General features: G+C 46.1%; 1 protein-coding gene across 11 annotated transcripts; it reads right to left on the reverse strand.

Moving 5' to 3' along the window:
• Nucleotides 1-644: 644 nt before the first annotated feature.
• Nucleotides 645-18,318, reverse strand: abhd18 (abhydrolase domain containing 18). 11 transcript variants are annotated; one of them, XM_061685443.1, is made up of 14 exons: nucleotides 18,193-18,318; nucleotides 17,524-17,684; nucleotides 16,494-16,578; nucleotides 16,298-16,398; nucleotides 11,603-11,678; nucleotides 11,435-11,521; nucleotides 11,070-11,095; nucleotides 9,901-10,039; nucleotides 5,708-5,797; nucleotides 5,342-5,443; nucleotides 5,010-5,248; nucleotides 4,734-4,870; nucleotides 4,103-4,265; nucleotides 645-1,157 (listed from the first exon to the last, which is right to left on the reverse strand). In XM_061685443.1, the coding sequence occupies exons 2-14, from the start codon at nucleotides 17,613-17,615 to the stop codon at nucleotides 998-1,000; spliced, it is 1,497 nt and encodes a 498-aa protein (XP_061541427.1). In that variant the 5' UTR covers nucleotides 17,616-17,684; nucleotides 18,193-18,318; the 3' UTR covers nucleotides 645-997. The 11 variants fall into 11 exon arrangements, with proteins under 11 accessions (XP_061541427.1, XP_061541433.1, XP_061541428.1 ...); XM_061685445.1 differs by having other exon boundaries at nucleotides 1,020-1,161; XM_061685449.1 differs by lacking the exon at nucleotides 17,524-17,684 and having other exon boundaries at nucleotides 16,298-16,394.
• Nucleotides 18,319-19,265: the final 947 nt, after the last annotated feature.

A 19,265-nucleotide genomic window follows, 5' to 3' on the forward strand; every position in this document is an offset into this window, starting at 1 on the left:
CGGAAAATGAACAGAAAATGAAATTTAATTCAAATGATTTGGTTTTTTGTGATTTCCCCAGTCGGGTGAACAACATCCTCACGAACAACAAATCCTACCAGCAGCTCGATGGACGAGCGAGTCATAAATCGGAACGTCTTTCGATAGTCGACTCGGTCCACCGTAGCGCCAAAGGGCAGCACCACTCCCGAAACAAACGTGAACACGTTCCCGTGGATTCAATTCGCAAATTTGAAATGACGAGTCACGTTAGGGCAAGATGAGGATTGGCGCACTGCAATTACACTGAGAGCCGCTGTACAGGAACAGCACGTTTGTCGTCGAGTGGGAGAACAAACAAATACGTTTGGAACACGCAAAATCTTGAACAGAGGGTACCGAACAACAGTCGTTTCCGGCCTATGCCGCGATGACAAGGATTAGCCTTTAACAACAGACGAAAGAGGTAGTAGCATGGTATTCCACTTAGGGACGGTACCAAAAAAACAAATGCCATCAATTGTAGTAAAATAGCTTTGGACTTCTCAAATTTCTATGGTTTCCAAATGAGTGAGGGTCAAATTCAGACCCTGACTGAAGAATGTTTTTGTTTTTCCTCAAATTTAGTACAGACTCCAAAAAAAGCGGGTACTTCAGGTGATGGTTTAAAAAATGTGATTTATAGAAATGCAATTTCAAATACTTAAAAAAAAGGAAATAAGTACATTACATATAGCCCCTGCAGGATAAACTATTGGGACTGGTATGCAAATACGGACCTTAGGGGTAATGGTATACTAATCCTAAATGGGTGTGATTACAAATGGGCTTGAGGCTCAACAAGAAAGTGTTGGGGGGGGGGGGACATTCCCATCAGTTGCCATACAAGTTACACATCAACAATACAGTCAATAAAAAGAAACATGATGCAGTCATTTACATGTGTATTCCGAATCAAATGTTTTAAAAAAAGCCAAGGAAGCCATGTTTTTTTCAGTTGGCAAAAAAAGCTGCACAATCACATTTCCCTTCTACAGGCTGAGAGAGGAGTTGCACACGGACGGACACACACGCGCAGCGCAAGTTGCTGTCGCAGGAGGGTGAGGGCGTCGACACTGCCACGGCTAGAGGAGGTGGGGATACTTCCGGCAGAATCGGTTGAATGCATCATAGATAGCCTGTCTAGAAAAGAGAAGCGAGTCATCCATTAGAATACCACAAACAAGTAGTGACTATTAGTAATTCGCAAGAGAAGCGTAAAAATGGAATTTGTTCAACACCATTCCATTTAAAAGGAGCACCTACTCCATAGCTCTGGACGCAGCAGAAACCCCCCCCCCCCCCAAAATAGACTCCGTAGGTGTGAAGGTGAGTGGGAATGCTTGCTCGCTTGTATGTATGTATGTGCCCTGCGATTGGCTGGCGACCAGTTCAGGGTGGACCCCGCCTCTCGCCCGCAGATAGCTGGGAATGGCTCCAGCACGCCCCCGCGACCCGAGTGAGGAGAAGCGGTACAGAAAATGGATGGATAGACTCTGTCGTCATTTTAGGCTCGTTTTCTGATGACATTGGATTTTCAGCGATAGTTTCACCCCGGCCACATTTAGGTCCAAAACTGCGCGAGCCTGCGGGCATCAGTAACCGTGATAAGAGCACATTTCCTTCTTCAACTAGTACGTAATTGCCATGTATATCGAAAGTCTGGATTGTGTATTTAAGACAATAACGAGCGAAAATCGTGAAGTTTGACAGTACAATTGAGTCGGCTTGTTTTGTTGAAATCCATCGTTATAATGCTTCGTTGCAGAAGGAGGGCAGCCTGAATGAGGTAAATGCATGGAGATTCATTTCCGCATAAACACACACACGCGTTTTGTCGGCTCAATTATGAATCGATTGCTTTGCTCACCTTTGAAAAAGAGTTTGTGAAGAGGACGTGACACAGGCATTTGCTTTTGTGAACTTAAAAAGGTTTTTTGTCCGGTGGTAGTGTTGTGTGACCACGGCTGACTTTGACGCGCAAGGCAGGCTGGCGATATGTTTGTACCATTTCAATCAATTACACCGTAATGAATTAGCATATTAAATTAGCGATTGAGCATAATTTTTGGAGTGACGTGTCGATGTGAGTGTGCAATGGTACAGTGGGTACGGAAGGTTTTCAGACCCCCTTAAATTTTTCACTCTTCGTTATATTGCAGCCATTTGTCAAAATCATTTAAGTTCCCCCCCCCACACACACACAGCACCCCATATTGACAGGGAAAAAAATGTAATTGCTTACATTTTTGCTGATTTATTAAAAAAGAAAAACTGAAATACCACACAGCCATAAGTATTCAGGTCGGGCGTTGTCCATTTCTTCTGATCTTCCTTAAAATGGCTCAACACCTTCATTGGAGTCCAGCTGTGTTTGATTCTACTGATTGGCCTTGATTAGGAAAGCCACACACCTGTCTATAGAAGACCTTACAGCTCACAGTGCATGCCGGAGCAAATGAGAAGCATGAGGTCAAAGGAACTGCCTGAAGAGCTCAGACACAGAAGTGTCAAAAAAACCAAAAACAAAACAATAACCCAAAGCACAGAGCTAAAATACCGAATGAGTGGCATCAGAACAACTCTGTGACTGTTTCTGAATGGCCCAGCCAGAGCCCTGACTTAAACCCAATTGAGCATCTCTGGAAAGACCTGAAAAGACCCATTTGCACATTCTGTTCATAACTTTTATGGACAGAATTTCAAGGCGCAGCCGAGGCGTAGAGGGGGTCCGGTTTGGCAGCAGAGTGTGAAGCGGCTGGGACGACAATCAGCACCTCCAAATCTGAGAGCGTGGTCCTCGGTCGGAAAAGGGTGGCGTGCCCTCTCCGGGTCGGGGACGAGATCCTGCCCCAAGTGGAGGAGTTCAAGTACCTCGGGGTCTCGTTCACAAGTGAGGGAAGAACGGAACGGGAGATCGACAGGCGGATCGGTGCGGCGTCCGCAGCGATGCGGACTTTGTATCGGTCCGTTGTGGTGAAGGAGGAGCTAAGCCGAAAGGCGACGCTCTCTAGTTACCCGTCGATCTACGCTCCTACCCTCACCGATGGAAAGAACAAGATCCCGGATACGAGCGGCCAAAATGAGTTTCCTCCGTAGGGTGTCCGGGCTCTCCCTTAGGGTGAGAAGCTCGGTCATCCGGGAGGATCTCAGAGTAGAGCCGCTGCTCCTCCGCATCGAGAGGAGCCAGATGAGGTGGCCGGGGCATCTGATTCGGATGCCACCCGGGCGCCTCCCCGGCGAGGTGTTCCGGGCACGTCCCGCCGGGAGGAGACCCCGGCGACGACCCGGGACACGCCGGAGAGACTACGTCTCTCGGCTTGCCCGGGAACGCCTCGGGTTCCCCCCGGAAGAGCTGGATGAGGTGGCTGGGGAGAGGGAAGTCTGGGCGTCCCTGCTAAAGCTACTGCCCCCGCGACCCGACCTCGGATAAGCGGTAGAAAATGGATGGATGGATGGATGGATGACTGCTTTCTGTCCCCACTGTATATGATAGCAATAGAAGGTATCATATCAACCAACCTCAAGCAATGTTTGGAAACTTTAGCAAGTTGTTTTTTTGTGTTTTTATCCTGGAAAGCTGTCATTTTGGAGCCACTTCAGAGTAGAGTACATTCCTTTGTCCACGCCAGCCGTGTAGTGAATTTACTCCCCAGTTCTGTCACTGGCGTCACCCCCAAGAGAGGGTGGCGGAATGTAAAAGGGGCGTTTCCAGGGCAATTCGTTATTGACAGATCGCTATTATTGAAACGTCCTGCCAGTTTCATTTTCTTGAGCGAAATTACATCAAGAGAAATTGTTAGTGAAATATAGACTATCTGGATGCCATAGGCCCTTTAAAGGGAGCATATTATGGGAAATGGCCTCCCGTTTCGGACACGGTTCCATTCCTCACCTGAATGTGCATGCGATTCGGAACGTAATCGCCAACAATGTCGTGAAGTCATAATTACAATAGATATTTGTTGAAAACACTTCGAGGCCATGAATATAAAAGAAAGGAAAAACACTCAGGTCGGTGCTAACATGCAATTGACCTGACCTTACACTTCATTTGATTTTCTTTGAGTTCGTCAAGTGTTACCTGAAGACGTTCTGTTTAAATAGATAAGCGCTGATATGTCCTCCATTTAGATAACGGACTTCACACCCAGGCCAAATCTCCTGCAGACTCAGGACCCCTGCACGAGGGATATAGGCATCTTCCTTGGCCTGCACCACGATGATCAGACTGGTGTCAACAGGGACTAGGAGGGAGAGAAACGGAAAGAGCATTTGGCAGTTGTGACAACGGGATGAAATCTTGTTGAAGTCAAAGTGTGGCACGCAGGCTCCTTCCGGCGGAGCGGCAAATAGTCACGTCGGTGGTATTAAAATGCAAATGCGCTGCATTGTACCGAAACGTTCGGCTTCGGGAACGGTTTGGTTTTACGCACGAAGCGATACTGAAAAAGATGCCCTCTATCGCGGCCAGCCGGCCTAAGGCGCACCTGTGCAATAATCAGCACCTTGACGTGCCACACCTGTGCGGTGGGATGGATTTTCTCGACAAAGGAGAAATGCTCACCATCACAGATTTAGATCGATTTGTGAATCATATTTGAGGGAAACGGCCTTTTGCGTGTGGAGAAAAAGTTTGCGATCTCGGGAGTTCAGCTCACGGGAAACGGGAGCAAAAACTGTCTGTGTTGCACCGTACGCACCTCGACACTAACCAGAGAAGTTGGCCATGTGTGTACACTCGTCCATCACTCCCTTCATGAAGCTTATCGACTCGCCGTGTAATGACGGCCGGCGGATTTCGGCGGAATCTTCCTTCTTGCCAGTCAGCGATTTGTTTGCTTGGAAGCCACTGATTTAAAACAAAAGGGTTGAGAGAAAACCGAATAAACTACAGCAACGATGCATTCCAGCGGTACACCGTTCAACATCCTGGATCATCACGGTTGACTCCAACTGACAATAAAATCACATGAGCAACAAGCGATCACCTCGGTGAGGGGTCGAAACGCGTCTTGGCGTTGTCCACCGATAACGACGTGTCCAGTTCGTGTGCAGCCACGCCCTCTCCGAGCCACAGGCCGGGCCCAGTTGCGGCCTTTCCTCCCGCCCTCGAGTAGCAGCCCATTGACACTCCGTCTCCTCTTGGCTGGTCTCGTAGATGGTCGAAAGAATCCCCTCTCCCCGAAGAGGGTTTTACAAATTCTTGAGCCATCCTGAAGGAGTCAGCCTAACAGATGAACACACACCTGATTATCTTCCGTGTCTATATATTAATTACTCAATCGTTATTGGATAATCTGGGGGGGGGGAATAAACAAACCCCACAATACTCCAACAGCTTAACGATCTCTTCTTCATACACCGAATTAATGGCATATTGCTTCTCCAGCTCCGACCAATTCACTGCTTTACTTAGCACACCCTATACGAGCACGAAACACACAAAAAGGTTGAACAGTTTTTCAAAATGTATTTGCATTTGGCTTCCCAGGAAAAGATCATGACTTCAATATCTCAAAACTCTTTAATACCGTACATGTAAACGAACCTTTCAAGAGTGACTTCAGCATATTGATAAAATGTCAAAAGAAATTATTCTGCGGCACGGGAACGAGTGCATCAAAACTGAATAATCCATGAATAGCGTCAATGTTTCCACCTTTGCTCATCAGGGTGTGCGGATTACCGTGGTGAAGACACTCGAGGCGGTGGACCACGACAGGCAGGGAATCAGAGGGATCGGCTTCGGCCAATTAGTCGCTGCTAAAGACGACATCTTGAGACAAACAAACACAATTATCTTTCAAATATAAGCATTTGTATGTGGAGTACTATGTGATATTGCACACGCCATTAGAGAAGTGGAGAAATAAATCCTGGTCTCATTTGTCCGATGCTTCCCAAACAAACGGAAGGTTTCGTCTCGGTGGTTTTCCTTAAGCTGCTGCCCAACTTTTTCGTCACGATCCTATTGAGTCATTTTCGCACCGGGCATGTGGATATGCTCAAACTATTAAACGTACCTGTACGGTCATGACTCAAAGTATCAGCACCCCACGGGTGCCAATGTTTTGGACCATCAAAAGACACAAGAGGCCCCCCCCCCGACTGTCTCACATGAAATTAGACTCAACTTTTCCTGGTTAGGTCCATTAGGATTACCCAAATTATTTCGATTTGCTAAATGCCAGAATAATGGGAGGATTTTTTATTTATTTTTTTTAAACACACACACATCATCATCATCATCATCTATCCACCGCAGTATGAAGGCCTCTTCACGTTTACAACTACAACCCCAATTCCAAGAAAGTTGGGACGTTGTGTTAAACATCGATAAAAACAGAATACAATGATTTGCAAATGTCAATCAACGTAGTCTGTTTCTATCGATGTTTAACACAACGTCCCAACTTCCTCGGAATTGGGGTTGTACGACGACATTTTGTAATTTGTTGCTAGTGTATTCGGGTACGTTTAATGATTTCATCTACACATCTACTTTTAGGTCTTGGGCGTGGTCGCTTTGTGTCCAGTGGTATCCAGTTGACAGTTTCTGTGGTCCGCCTCTTGTCGGCTCTTCGGGCAACGTGGCCAGCCCATTTCCATTTAAGGCTTTTTATTTTTTGAATGACGTCGGTAACTCGCGTCTTATCCGACCGCATCGTTTCTTGTCGCGAATGCTTATTTTCGACATTTGGTGTTCCATGTTCCTTTGGGTCACACGTCGTCTTTGTATAACTTTGGCATTCGTGGTCGAGGTTTCACCACCGTGAGTGAGGGCCGGGAAAATACATCGATGGAAACCTTTTCTTTTCAAGCAAATGGGAAGATTGTTCTTGAGTATAACGCGAAGCCTTCCATAAGCCTGCCGGACGAGCTTTCTTCAGTGCTTGTATTTCCATCCATTGTCACAAGTTGGCCTCCACAGATGTAGTTGTCGACGGCGTCGAGGACGTAGTCCTCCATTTTGATATCTTTTTGTGGACGGTAACGATTGAACATGACCTTCGTTTTGCTCTCGTTCATGTTCAGACCTGAGCGACGGCTTTCCAACTCTGATTCCCGAATGCGACGCCGTAGTTGTTCGGCATCGTCGGAGAAGAAAACGACGAAAGGAAGATGGCTCAAATAAGCGCCGTTCATTTTGAGTCCTCCTTTTCCCCAATGGAGATTTTGAAGTATTTCTTCCAGGCGCGCTGTAAATCGCTTCGGAGACAGTTTGGCGCCTTGCCTGACCCCTTTGCACTCTTTCATCGTCAGTTCGTATTGAACCTGAAGAATCGCCGTCTCCTGATCGTAGAACGTTGCTGTAGGTCGGCTCTGTCCCCCGATTTACTAGCGCCTGCAGTTTGGGAGTGGCGGTGACTGAGTCAAACGCTTTTTCATAGTCGATGAAGGCCACACACAGGGGCATTTCGTACTCGTCGTGTCGTTGGGTTATTTGTCGAACTGTCTGTGTGTGGTCCATAGTACTAAAACCGCTACCAAAACCCGCTTGTTCTGTCGGCTGTGCTCCGCCGAGTTTGATTCCAATTCGTTTGTCCAATATCTTTGCAAAGGCTTCAGAAATCGTTGAGAGCAGGCTTATTGGGCGATCATTTCTTCGGTCCAGTTTATCGCCCGATTTATGTAGCAAAACGATTTCTACGTCTTTCCATGTCGCCGGTAGTCCGAGCAGCGTTGAAATAGTTTTATAAGGTTTGTTGCCTCCTGCTTTAAGCATCCATCCATCCATCCATTTTCTTGACCGCTTCTCCTCACTAGGGTCGCGGGTATGCTGGAGCCTATCCCGGCTAACTGCAGGCGGGATAGGCGTGGTACACCCTGAACCGGTCGTTCTCCTCTTTCGTCTTTTAATCCAATTCCGTAGGATCCAATTGATTGAGTCCAGAGTTAAGGCCAATGTTGGCATTAAAGTCAACCGTGACTCTTAAAAATGTGTGCTTCGATTGACTATAAAGACGGGATAAATCTTCGTAAAACGCTGCCACGTCATCGTCGCTGTGGCTGATGATCGGCACATATTTGCATCAATTAACGTGAGTGACGCTTTCTAATAGAGACGGTACATGTGGCGATTCTGTCGGAAATACGTTTGACGCGGGTAGCGTAATTGGGGGGACGTTTATTTATAATGAAACCAACTCCACCATTGCGTCCGCTTTCTGATCCTCTGTAATAAAATGGATGTCCGTTATCGAGAGTCAACATAGCTTCATCTTTCCGACGTCCAATCACCAAGTCCAATTCCATCCCATTTGATGGCTTCTCGCTCATGTTTTAGCTCTTTTAGTTGAAAATCGTTCGTTTAGCGTTCGCATGTTGAGCGTCCCAAAAATAAGATTTTGTGCGTGTCTCTCTTGTTTCTTTCTCGCTACTTCCAAAGATTGTCCTTTGGTTTGACTTGTAATGTTTGGAGTACCCGTAATTCTGGGTCTAGCACAGCCAAGTCCGTTGTCCGTAAGCAGCCATAATTAACCCGGTGATTCTTGGCACCCTCCGTCGCCAAGCTTGTCGACCCGCTGCCGTAGGCAGAGGCTCTTTGGCCTCTGGGGAATGATGGCCATCTTTTTTTGTTGTACTGCCATGAAGAAGGTAAGAGCCCCTAATCTGCCATGCTGGCCCAATCCGTGTTTGACAGAGATATTACACATACACACACACACACACACACACACTGAGCACACAACAGCAAGGTCAATTCCTTCGTTTTTGTTGTATACTGAAGACATTTGCGTTTCAGCTCAAAAGATGAATATGAGACACAAGTTCAGAATTCCAGCTTTCCTTTCATGGTATTTGCATCTGGATGTGATAAACAACTCAGGACGCAGCACCGTTTGTTTGAAGCCACCCACTTTTCAAGTGAGCAAAGGTATTGGAACAGACATGATTAAATGAACTTCGAGTGAATAACATTTCATATTTGGTGGCATAACCCTTACTTGCAATAACTGCATCAAGCCTGCGACCCATTGACTTGACCAGACTGTTGCGTTCTTCATTTGAAAAGCTTTTCCAGGCCTTTTTCTGCAGCCTCTTTCAGTTCTTGTTTGTTTCTGGGTTGTTTTTCCTTTCAGTCTCCTCTTCGGGAGGTCAAATGGATGCTCTATTGGGTTAAGGTCCGGTGATTGACTTGGCCAGTCTAAGACCTTCCGCTTTTTCCCCCCGATGAAGTCCTTTGTTGTGTTGGCAGTGTTTTTTGGGTCATTGTCTTGCATGACTCACAGAATGAGTCGTACCGTTGATGTTTTGTATTACACGTCAAGTGGAGCTTCAATAAAACGGACCCCGATATCACGGATATCGGCGTGTCCAAAAATGGTTTCCATTTTTCACTTAAACTGCCGTTGACAAAGTCTGTTAGTTCCAGAATTGGCCGCTGTTGTTCACTGGCGCTGTGGCGCAATGCAGGCAGAGAATGGGACTAACGTGTTTCCGGGTCACAGATATCCCAAAAATAAAAGATCCAATTCCAAAAGACATGCCTCCCGTGCAGGCTACGTGGAATGTTGGCCACTGACAGAGCGGCCACGTCACGATGGATATATCTACTGTCTATTGTACATAGACTCGCAGAGTCTATGTACAATACAATAACAATAACTACCGTACCGTACTGAGCGTTTTAGGCCACGGAAAAAAAAAAAAAACCTACAGAATAATTTTGTACTGTACCGTAATATGGGTGCATACGGCCTAAAAAAAGTGCTTCCACGTAGCAGACAATCGGCTACATCGGACGACCCCCCCCCCCGTCCATTAGTAGTTCCAATGTAGTTGTATAAATGTCATTTCATCAAATGGTTAGTAAAACAAAAGGAAATGATCTTCACCGATTCCAATGACAGAATGTGGAATGATTCTGTCACTTACATATCCCCCCATGGAAATACCGGTCATTCCAACAGGTGAGTACCCCTCAGTCTCCAGCCAATGGAGAAGCACGGAGGACTCCAAGATCAGAGCTCCACCCATCACAAACAGGTCTGACACATTCTTTAGACAGGATCGTCTGTAAAAAAAAAGAGAAGCAGAGATCATGTGGTTCTCTATGAGCATAAACATCCATTCGAGTCTTTGTCTTAGAAAAAACTAAAATACAGTGAGTAGCCAATTCAAATATCTCATTCACTGCCATGGACAATTATGTTCATCAACTGGAAACCGACTATTTATAGGCTCGGGGTGTTAAGAGGGTCTTCGCCCATCTTGTCTGCGAAATGCAGGTTTGCAGACCACTGTAATGACTGACAGATCCCTATAGATGGCGGTGTTGCAGCGATTTCAAGTTCAGAACAGCACAGCTTTTAGTAGGCTCAGCGCTCGCCTAATCGATCAGTCAATTATTTGGGAGAGAAATGCCAACAGGTTGGCAGTCAGACCAGTTTAGGTACATGACACTTGAACAGAGTACGTGTATCTAGGGTATAAACAGGGGATGCGTTTCAATTGTGAGAAAAGATGATGCAGTGGCTAATACAATGTACAAAATAGAACACTGATGTTCAACTTGAGCAATGGGTGTGTCAGCATCACTCACAGTGCATTTCTTAGCTGCATGTGTGTAATTTTTTGTATTTTTCCATCACAAGCCCTTTTTCAATCTTGTTTCGTTGATTCATTGCTTGAGGTGTCACAAAAGCAAAAAAAAAAATAAAAAAATATATGAACGTCAAAGTCACTGTTCTGCTTGTTTCTTTTCACACAAAAAAAAGCGCATTTCCTCAGCTTGGTGAGAAACCAGTATTTTTGATGAAACCAACCCATGTTCGGCTGCTGATTAGAACAAAGCAAAAACAGAACAAGCTGGAAACAAACTTCTTTTTTTTGTGAAAGAAGAGAGTCTACCCTTTTTTTGGGTAGGTTCACTGCTTGTATTGCCACAGAACACAATATTTGGGTCTTGAAAGATCAGTCCAAAAACTCCAACGGCACAATATGGCGATCTAAATTATGCCCACACTGCATTGCTAACTGGCAATAGAGGTGTGAATGTGTACGGACGGTTGTCTGTTTCAGTGAGTGAAGAGGTTGAAACTTACAACTGGTCTTTAGGTTTTCGATAGCCATGTGAAAGGGGGAGTCAAAGGATAACCTTTTTGGAGGCGGAAAGACAACGGGACAAAGACACACGACCAGCAGAAAGAATTCAGATGGGGTGATCACATTCACACCTACGGGCAATTTAAAGTCCTCAATGAACCTACCGTGCATGTTTCTGGGATGTGGGAGGAAACCGGAGTACCCGGAGGGAAAAAACATACAAGCTCCACACAGGCAAGAGCGGATTTGAACCCGGGTCCTCAGAAGTGTGAGGCGGATGTGCTAACCAGTCGTCTACCGTGCCGCCTCGCGTTATCATGAGGTTACTAAAAACGTTGCCAGTGTGCAAAAACAACAGAAGGATATAATAAGGGTTCTCCAAAAGCAGGGAAGCCATTCCTGCTTCTTTGACCATGGGCCTGGCCATCAGGGTCCTTCGGCGCCAGAAGAACTACAATGAGCAGATCAGGTTCAAATGACATGAAAGCGTATGGGCATTTGTACAAGTCGATTCAAAAATAAAGGCGCTTACATGGTCCCCGGTGCCGGCCAAGTGAATACATACTGGTCTGTTGCTTTGCCATCGTTTAGGAACTATAAACTGGAACCTGAAAATGCGCACAAGCATCAGTGGAAGGAAGAGTGAATTCGAGAACATCCGTCCGTCCATTTTCTGTACCGCTTCGCCTCACCAGGGTCGCGGGCGTGCCGGAGCACATCCCAGCTATCTTCGGGCGAGAGGCGGGGTACACCCGGAACCGGTCGCCAGCCAATCGCAGGGCACATAGAAACAAACAAACAATCGTTCGTTCGCACTCACATTCACACCTACGGGCAATTTAGAGTCTTCAATCAACTTACCATGCATGTCTTTGGGATGTGGGAGGAAACCGGAGTGCCCGGAGAAAACCCACGCATTGTAAGCATATTCAAGAAAAAGAAAGAAAGAAAAAAAGAGGAGAAAGAAAGTCACATCTATCAGTCTTCATGACTTACCAAAAATGGCATCCAGTTCCAAGGCAAAAACCACTGCTGACCAAAAAGAACAAAGTTCTTGTCTTACTTATGCGCAAAAAAAAAAAAATAAAAAAAAAAAATAAAAATCGGAGTGATTCCGAAGATCTTTATATCGAATATTATGGACTGACAACACAAAAGTGGAACTTTTTGGAAGGCGTGTATGTCTATATATATATATATATATATATGCGTATACATCTGGCGTAAATTTAACACAGCATTTGAGAAAAAGAACATCCTACCAACGGTCACACACGGCGGTCCTTCGGGACGGACCACCGTGTTCGTCGTGCTCTCACGAATTACTGTGATTGACTGAACCGTGAATTCTGTTCTTTACCGGAAAATCCCGAAGGAGAATGTTTTGGCCGTCAGCTCGTGTCTTCAAGCTGAAGCGCACTTGGTGTTCCGCACCAGGAAGAGGATCCAGAACACACAAGCAGGCCAACGTATGAATGTCTTACGAGAGAGAAAAAAAATTAAATAAAAAAAATAAATGAAAAATGAAGGTTTTGGAGGGGCTGAGTCAAAGTCCGGACTTGCATCTGATTGAAAGGCTTTGGCATGACCTGAAAAAGGCCGTTCATGCTCGAAACCCCTCCAGTGTGGCTGGGTTGGAACAATTCTGCAAGGAGGAGTTGGCCAAAATATCTCCCAAGAGACGTGAAAGACTCATTGCCAGTTCGAGAAAACGCTGTTTTCAATTTCAGTTGCTGCTGCTGAGGGTGGCCCAAGCAGTTATTGGGTTTCGGGGGCCATTACTTTTTGCACAAGGGCCAGGAAGTTTGGAATGGATTTTTCCTGAACACATAAAATCACCATTTCAAAATGTTGACTCGGGTTATCTTTGTCTGACATTTGAATTTGTTTGATGATCTGAAACATGAAATGACGATGTATTTTCCACAGTGTTTGATAAACATTTCTGGTCTGTACTCGACCCACAATTTCTCAGAACGGCGACAGAGATAAAAGACGAAGGCCTCATCGGAAGCCATATGAACAGAGCCGTAATACAACTGCGACCGAAACCGGGGAAAGACCCCACTGAGCCACCTCGTGAACGACCGCTGTCACTAATTCATTCATACGCATTTCAAAATTACTTCGCAGGCTTTAGCCAACAGACGACAAAAAAAAATAAAATAATTCGCCCGTCGATAATGCATTGTGACCAAACAGGTTTCATTGAAGGTCTGCGCGCCACCGACAATGTCAGGTGACTGATAAACCTAATCAGGATGTCTCAGCGTAATAATCCGAAAGCAATTGGTCTCGATGGTCTTGGGTTTGCAACACTTCACAAATTTGGCTTCGGCGATTCATATGTTCACCGGATCGCAACGTGGTACAACTGCCGCCACGAGTGGGGTCACGTCACAGATGTTCACTTGACTCCCTGGACGCCCAACTCTCACCCCTGCTATTCGTACCATCGATCGAACCACTGGCAGTAACGATCCGGCGGAACACTAGTATGAAAAGGTATCTGCTCTTCTGTGTCCAAACACAAAATCAATGATCTCCTCCTTTATTTCCAAGAACACAAGTCATCACTTCAAACAGTTTTTGAGCTCATTGAGACATTTTCACAATTATCAGAATATGCCATCAACCCGTCAAAATCAACCACACTTCCGATAACGACGAACTCACAAGAGTCCTGCGGACCAAAATCCATACTTTCCAAGTACTACGGGGAATATCAAATAGCTACGCATTAATATCTCAGATCATCGAAATCACAGACCTCCAACGGTAAAAAAATGACGACTTAAAACGTCGGAACAGCTTCCGCATCTCACTTCCGAGGGTGTATTGCTACGGTAAAAAGGAAAACCGTACCTCAAATTAACCGTTTATTTTCAATGATCCCATTCAAACCCGCGTTAAAGCGGTTCCAAAAGCTAGACTCTGCCATTTTACATTTTTCACTCTCAAAATTTCAAAAGTAGAATAGAATTAGCCTATGTACCCTTCAGAAAAGTAAAACCGAACTGGGACTTGAAGCACCTCACTTCAAGCACAAATACCTCATGAAACGGTTAGGTTCAAATGTTGAACAACAATCTTGGCTGGAACGAGAACAGGTAAGACTGCAATAGCGCCAAATTTTCAGACCTCCCATTTAACAGCACAAGCCTCAAACGCCACAATTGTTTGAACAATCAGATTATTGCAGCCACTTCGTCGGGTTTGGTGGAAAAGTCTCGAAACCACACAATCTCAGTCCGCGCCACGTCGTTCCTCCCCAATCCTGATTTTGAGGTGAACAAAATGCCCGTTTACTGCAAAACATCGGAACTCGGGGGAATTGACCGCCGACGTCGCTTATTCAAAAATAATCCATTCATGTCCTGTGAAAGACGATTCCAAGGATTTCTAATTAGACGCGGTAACGTCCGTCAACACGACAACGTAAGGACAGCAATCCTAAAAAGATTCCCAACACACGTGAATACGTTAGTAGAACATCCCGTTTTTGTTCAGAAAATGGTGGCACTCGTGCCACAAAGCAAAAATAACTAATTAGACAAATTAATCAAAGCAAACAAACGCAAATGTATTTATATAGCGCATTTCATACACGAGGTAACGCAATGAACTTTACATGATGAAAGGAATGGAAAGAAAAACAGCCTATAAACATTGAAAACAAAGAGAGGAAGAAAAAAAAATACAATTAAAACAGCGTACAGTGCAAGAAAGATCATTTCAAAGCGGAAAATGCTCTAAATAGCATGAGAGGGGGGGATATGGTTTTTAACACGGACTCAAAAACATGCACACTTGGGGGCCGACGCCACTTCTGTTGGCAACCTCGCCCGTTCGTGTGCAGCATCGTGCGTTGGCTTGGACCCGAGCGAGCGAGTCTGTCGATGACAAAGCCCTTCTGGGTTGATATTCCGTGAGCGTTTCTTTCATGTCTTGGGGGCCGCAACCATTTTGTGATTCATAGACCAGTGTGAGAACTTTCAAATCGATTTTCAAACTGACTGGGAGCCAGTGTCAAGACTTTGCAATTGGAGTAACATGCTGTGACTTCGCAAAATGAGAAAAAGACAGAAACTCTCGTCAGTTTTGAATCGGAGGATTCCAATTTCTCTATCGGGTGATTTCAAAGGTATCGATCGCTCTTCCAAATAAACATGCTCGACCAATACTTGGAATTTTAGCACTCGCTAAAAAAACAAACAAAACAAAAAAACAAGCAATATTGTTCAACTGGAAAGATAAACTATCAACATTAACCAATGGTAAAATCTTTGAGGGTGCTGGGGGGGGGGGATTAGCAGCTAAAGGAGGGCCGCCCCCCCTTTTCACCGGGATCTTCCAGCCGGTCAGGCCTGGCAAGGCCTGCAGGAGTCTCGCCTCTTACTTCACACACACACACACACACCGCACATTTGTAGTACTCGCACTGAACATATTCGGCAAACTGGGCACATTCGCATCTCATTCCGATATGATGATGTGGACACCGGGCCGGGTCCCGGATTCTTTTCCGTTGAAAAGAAAGCTCCCACTCTCCGCCCCTGCATTGACGTCCGGGGACTCAACGACATCGCTGTGAAAAATAAATCCCCGCTCCCCCTTACTGACCCTTCATTTGAACCCCTCTGCGACACCCCCATATTCACCAAACTGGATCTAGGCAATGCATACCATCTCATCCGCATTAGAGAGGGGGACGAATGGAAAACTGGTTTCAATACCCCCCCCCGGCCATTTGGAATATCTTGTCACGCCGTTTTCTGTCCTCTCCCGGCGGGACCCCAATCCGAGAAACTACATCCTTGTACCTTTTTTTCCCCGTCGAACGAGATGAGGCGGCTCGGGCGTCTGATTCGGACGCCTCCCCGGTGACGTGTTCCGGGCACGTCCCGCCGGGAGGAGACCCCGGGGACACGCCGGCGAGACGCCGTCTCCCGGGCCGGCCTGGGAACGCCACGGGATTCCCCCGGAAGAGCTGGATGAAGTGGCTGGGGAGAGGGAAGTCTGGGCGTCCCTGCTAAAGCTACTGCCCCCCCTGACCCGACCTCGGATAAGCGGAAGAAAATGGATAGATAGAGGGATGGATGAATTTAGAACTTGATGTTTCGCTGTATTTTTGCATATTGCAATATACATCGCTACATTCGCCAGGGAAAAAACATATTGCAGTGTTCTTTTTTTTGGTCCGATACGGCGCAGCGCTACGGAATACCTTGCTTTCACAGCCTCCGTCGGCAGGATTCCAGGAACCAAGTGCTCCAGAGGTGAAGTGAAGACACCGTCATGGATGAAACAATCCGTGTGCGCCTCTGTCTGGGCGCAAATGCAAAGAACACCCTCATAGCTCCAGTGAAGGCAACACATGCGCCACAGTTGCAGAGTGCTTGAAGTGAACAAAGCCGGAGTACCTTGTCTATGTGCACCGGATAGTCCTTGGCCACCAGAGACTTGCATCGCTCTCTGTCAGCAATGATCTTACGGAACTCAAAGATTCTGCAAGCACGACCCCACAAGTTTAACATCAGTCCAAATCGATCGGCTCCATTCCTGATGATCAGTAACATCTCCAGAGAACTCATTCGGTGTGTGTAACATTGTAGGTTCGTTAAGAAATGGGTACATTTGTGGAACTAATAAAGGTTAGCGGCGTCATCCCGGCACGTGGCCTTGTCATTTCTCATCAAAGTTAGGAAACTATTGACTGTTTTTACTTCGGGGCGTAGCTAACGTTCCCAATTTGGTTCGGACTGCTGCGGGGAACCTCCGACAATGATATTTACGGGGGGCTGGCGATGTATTTTGGTCCTAGCCCATCCAGTGCTTTCGAAACAAGGACTTTGAAGGCACTTGCGAATGTGAAACCCACGTAGTGCGGCCAAAACCGCACCGATGTGCTCGCTCCTCTTGGTTCGCGTGAACAACCCAACGGCAGTTTCGTGCGGCGGTCGTTCGATGACTTTCCGTCTGACGACGTCACCAGGCGGCAACGTGTTTAACGGCGATAATAAGGGACCGAGACGACGCCTCATGACAGTCGTTTTCACAGAAAAGGCCTATCGAGCAGCGGGAGGAAAATCCTACGTATGCAAAAACGGAATCGCCATCGTCACAAAACGGGTTGCAAATCATCAAATTCTTTTCAGACACATAACAGTCGAGACATTTCTGCATTAACAATTTGAAAAAGACGACTATTTTTTTTCTTACCATTTGAACGATAGCACCTGCCAAGAATTCAAATACTCACGTCAGTCAAATGAATTGAAAATGGACAAATTGTCAATTTCAGTGCGCTACGTCTTTCGCCAATATTGCTCCGACGAGATGAAAATGCCTCGCGTCATTCTCGTCCGACCCACTTTGAAAGCAAATCGGGGTGAATGTTTGCCAGGCGTGGTGCGGTTAGGGTTCGCGACGGCGGAGAGGGGCCTTCGCTACCTCTTGAGGTCTTCGGGCCTTCCCCAACCCCCGATGAAGAGTTTGCCGAGGAGCAGCCTTCTGTAAAACGCGTCCAGTCGACTCGCACCCATGGACCAGCGGCGGGCATCTCCACACACAAACACACAAACCCGCAAATGTTTGCTGACTCCGGGCCACTTCTATATGGGTGAGCCGAAACACAAACAAACAAACAAACAAACACAATCATCAGTAGCCTCATCACCGAACAAAACCCTTAGACGCCCTTTTTCTTTCGTGGCCAAGTGGCCACCTTGAATCTTGTCCCCTCCAAGGTCAAGGCAAATACCGGGTGGGTGACCTTTGATCGCCAGTTCGTGCAACTACCGTAACTAGGCAAACATTTGCGCAACGACAATCTATCTGCACTCCGTGTCTTTAAAGAGGAAAATGCTCGGCAAACGCACTCGCAAGTGTGGCCGCTACTTGGAAAAAGGTTATCTCGTCGCAAAAAAAAAAGAAAAAAAAGAAAAAAAGAACGCTCGCACATAATCGCCACGTCAGGTGCAAATATGCTCCTTGGCCAAAGTTTCATTTTTTTCAGTTAGCACTAGCTTAGTTAGCATTGCTCATTCATTCTTGACGCTTTTCGCTCGGATAAACAAACACGCTCCTACACTTCGAGTACGAAGTGACAATTAACATTACCTCACTCTGTGCGCGAACGGTGCTGTCTTTGCTGTGAACCGATTGACAGTAACCCTAAAGATAGATAAGATGTCATCCGTCTTATATTCACAGTTACTAGCTTGGCCTCTGTGTCGTACGTCAACGTCGCCGCCATGTTGGATGTGGTCATGTGGAGAAATTAGCTGCTGGGAGACGTACCAACTATTTTGCTCTCGGACAGAACCAGTGTTGGCCAGCAACTAATTACATGTAACAAGATGACGTATTTTCATGACAAAATTGATGTAATTGCAAGCCATTACGAAACCTGTGCGGTCATATTATATAGTAGCGGAAAAAGGGCACTCGTAGGACACAGTTGTTCTACTAGTGCATGTGCATCCTAGTTGCTCTCCAAGTGCATTGATGTATCTTTCTGGTGATGACAAAGCGCCGACTAATTGTAGGACAACTGGTCCTCAAAAGTGCAAAACCAAGGAATAGGACAACTGGTCCTCAAGGTTACAACTTTCAGACATTTTGATTTCATGAAATTTCACCTTTGAAATTCGAAATTGTTTTAAAAGAAAAAAAAAGTGATTTCTTAAATTTGCAAAAAGAACGAAGTGTCGAAAATGTATCGCGAGGACTCGTTGTCCACATTTCCGAGGACCAGAATGCACTTTTGAGGACCGGTTTTCCGTCCACTGAGCATACTCGTGCATCGACCTTACGCTGGGTCTCAAGTATATTGAATAGATGCTTCAAAAGCTTTCCATGACATTGCCCCGAACGACTGTGTCCTTAGTCGCTTCGCTCACGTTTCTCACACGATCGAGGTTTCCCGAGGAGAAAAAGGGTTGAGGAAACGGGCAGCTGTCATAAGAAAAGGCTTTTCAGCTCGTCATTCTCCGGTGATTGCCTTTATTTGTATACGTTGCTATGAATCATGAAACATTTCAAATCAAGAGATAAGAAGTTCAAGAGTGTTTAGGTCAGTCTTTATGGGCAGCTCTGACACATCCAATGTGGCGGACGCGCTGACGTACACAGAAGGCGGGGTCGATGAAATATGATGTGTATCGCGCTCAGGCCACACCGTTGGAGGACTT

Source organism: Phycodurus eques, chromosome 9 (genome assembly GCF_024500275.1).
Source record: "Phycodurus eques isolate BA_2022a chromosome 9, UOR_Pequ_1.1, whole genome shotgun sequence".
In the NCBI taxonomy this organism is placed as follows: domain Eukaryota; kingdom Metazoa; phylum Chordata; class Actinopteri; order Syngnathiformes; family Syngnathidae; genus Phycodurus; species Phycodurus eques.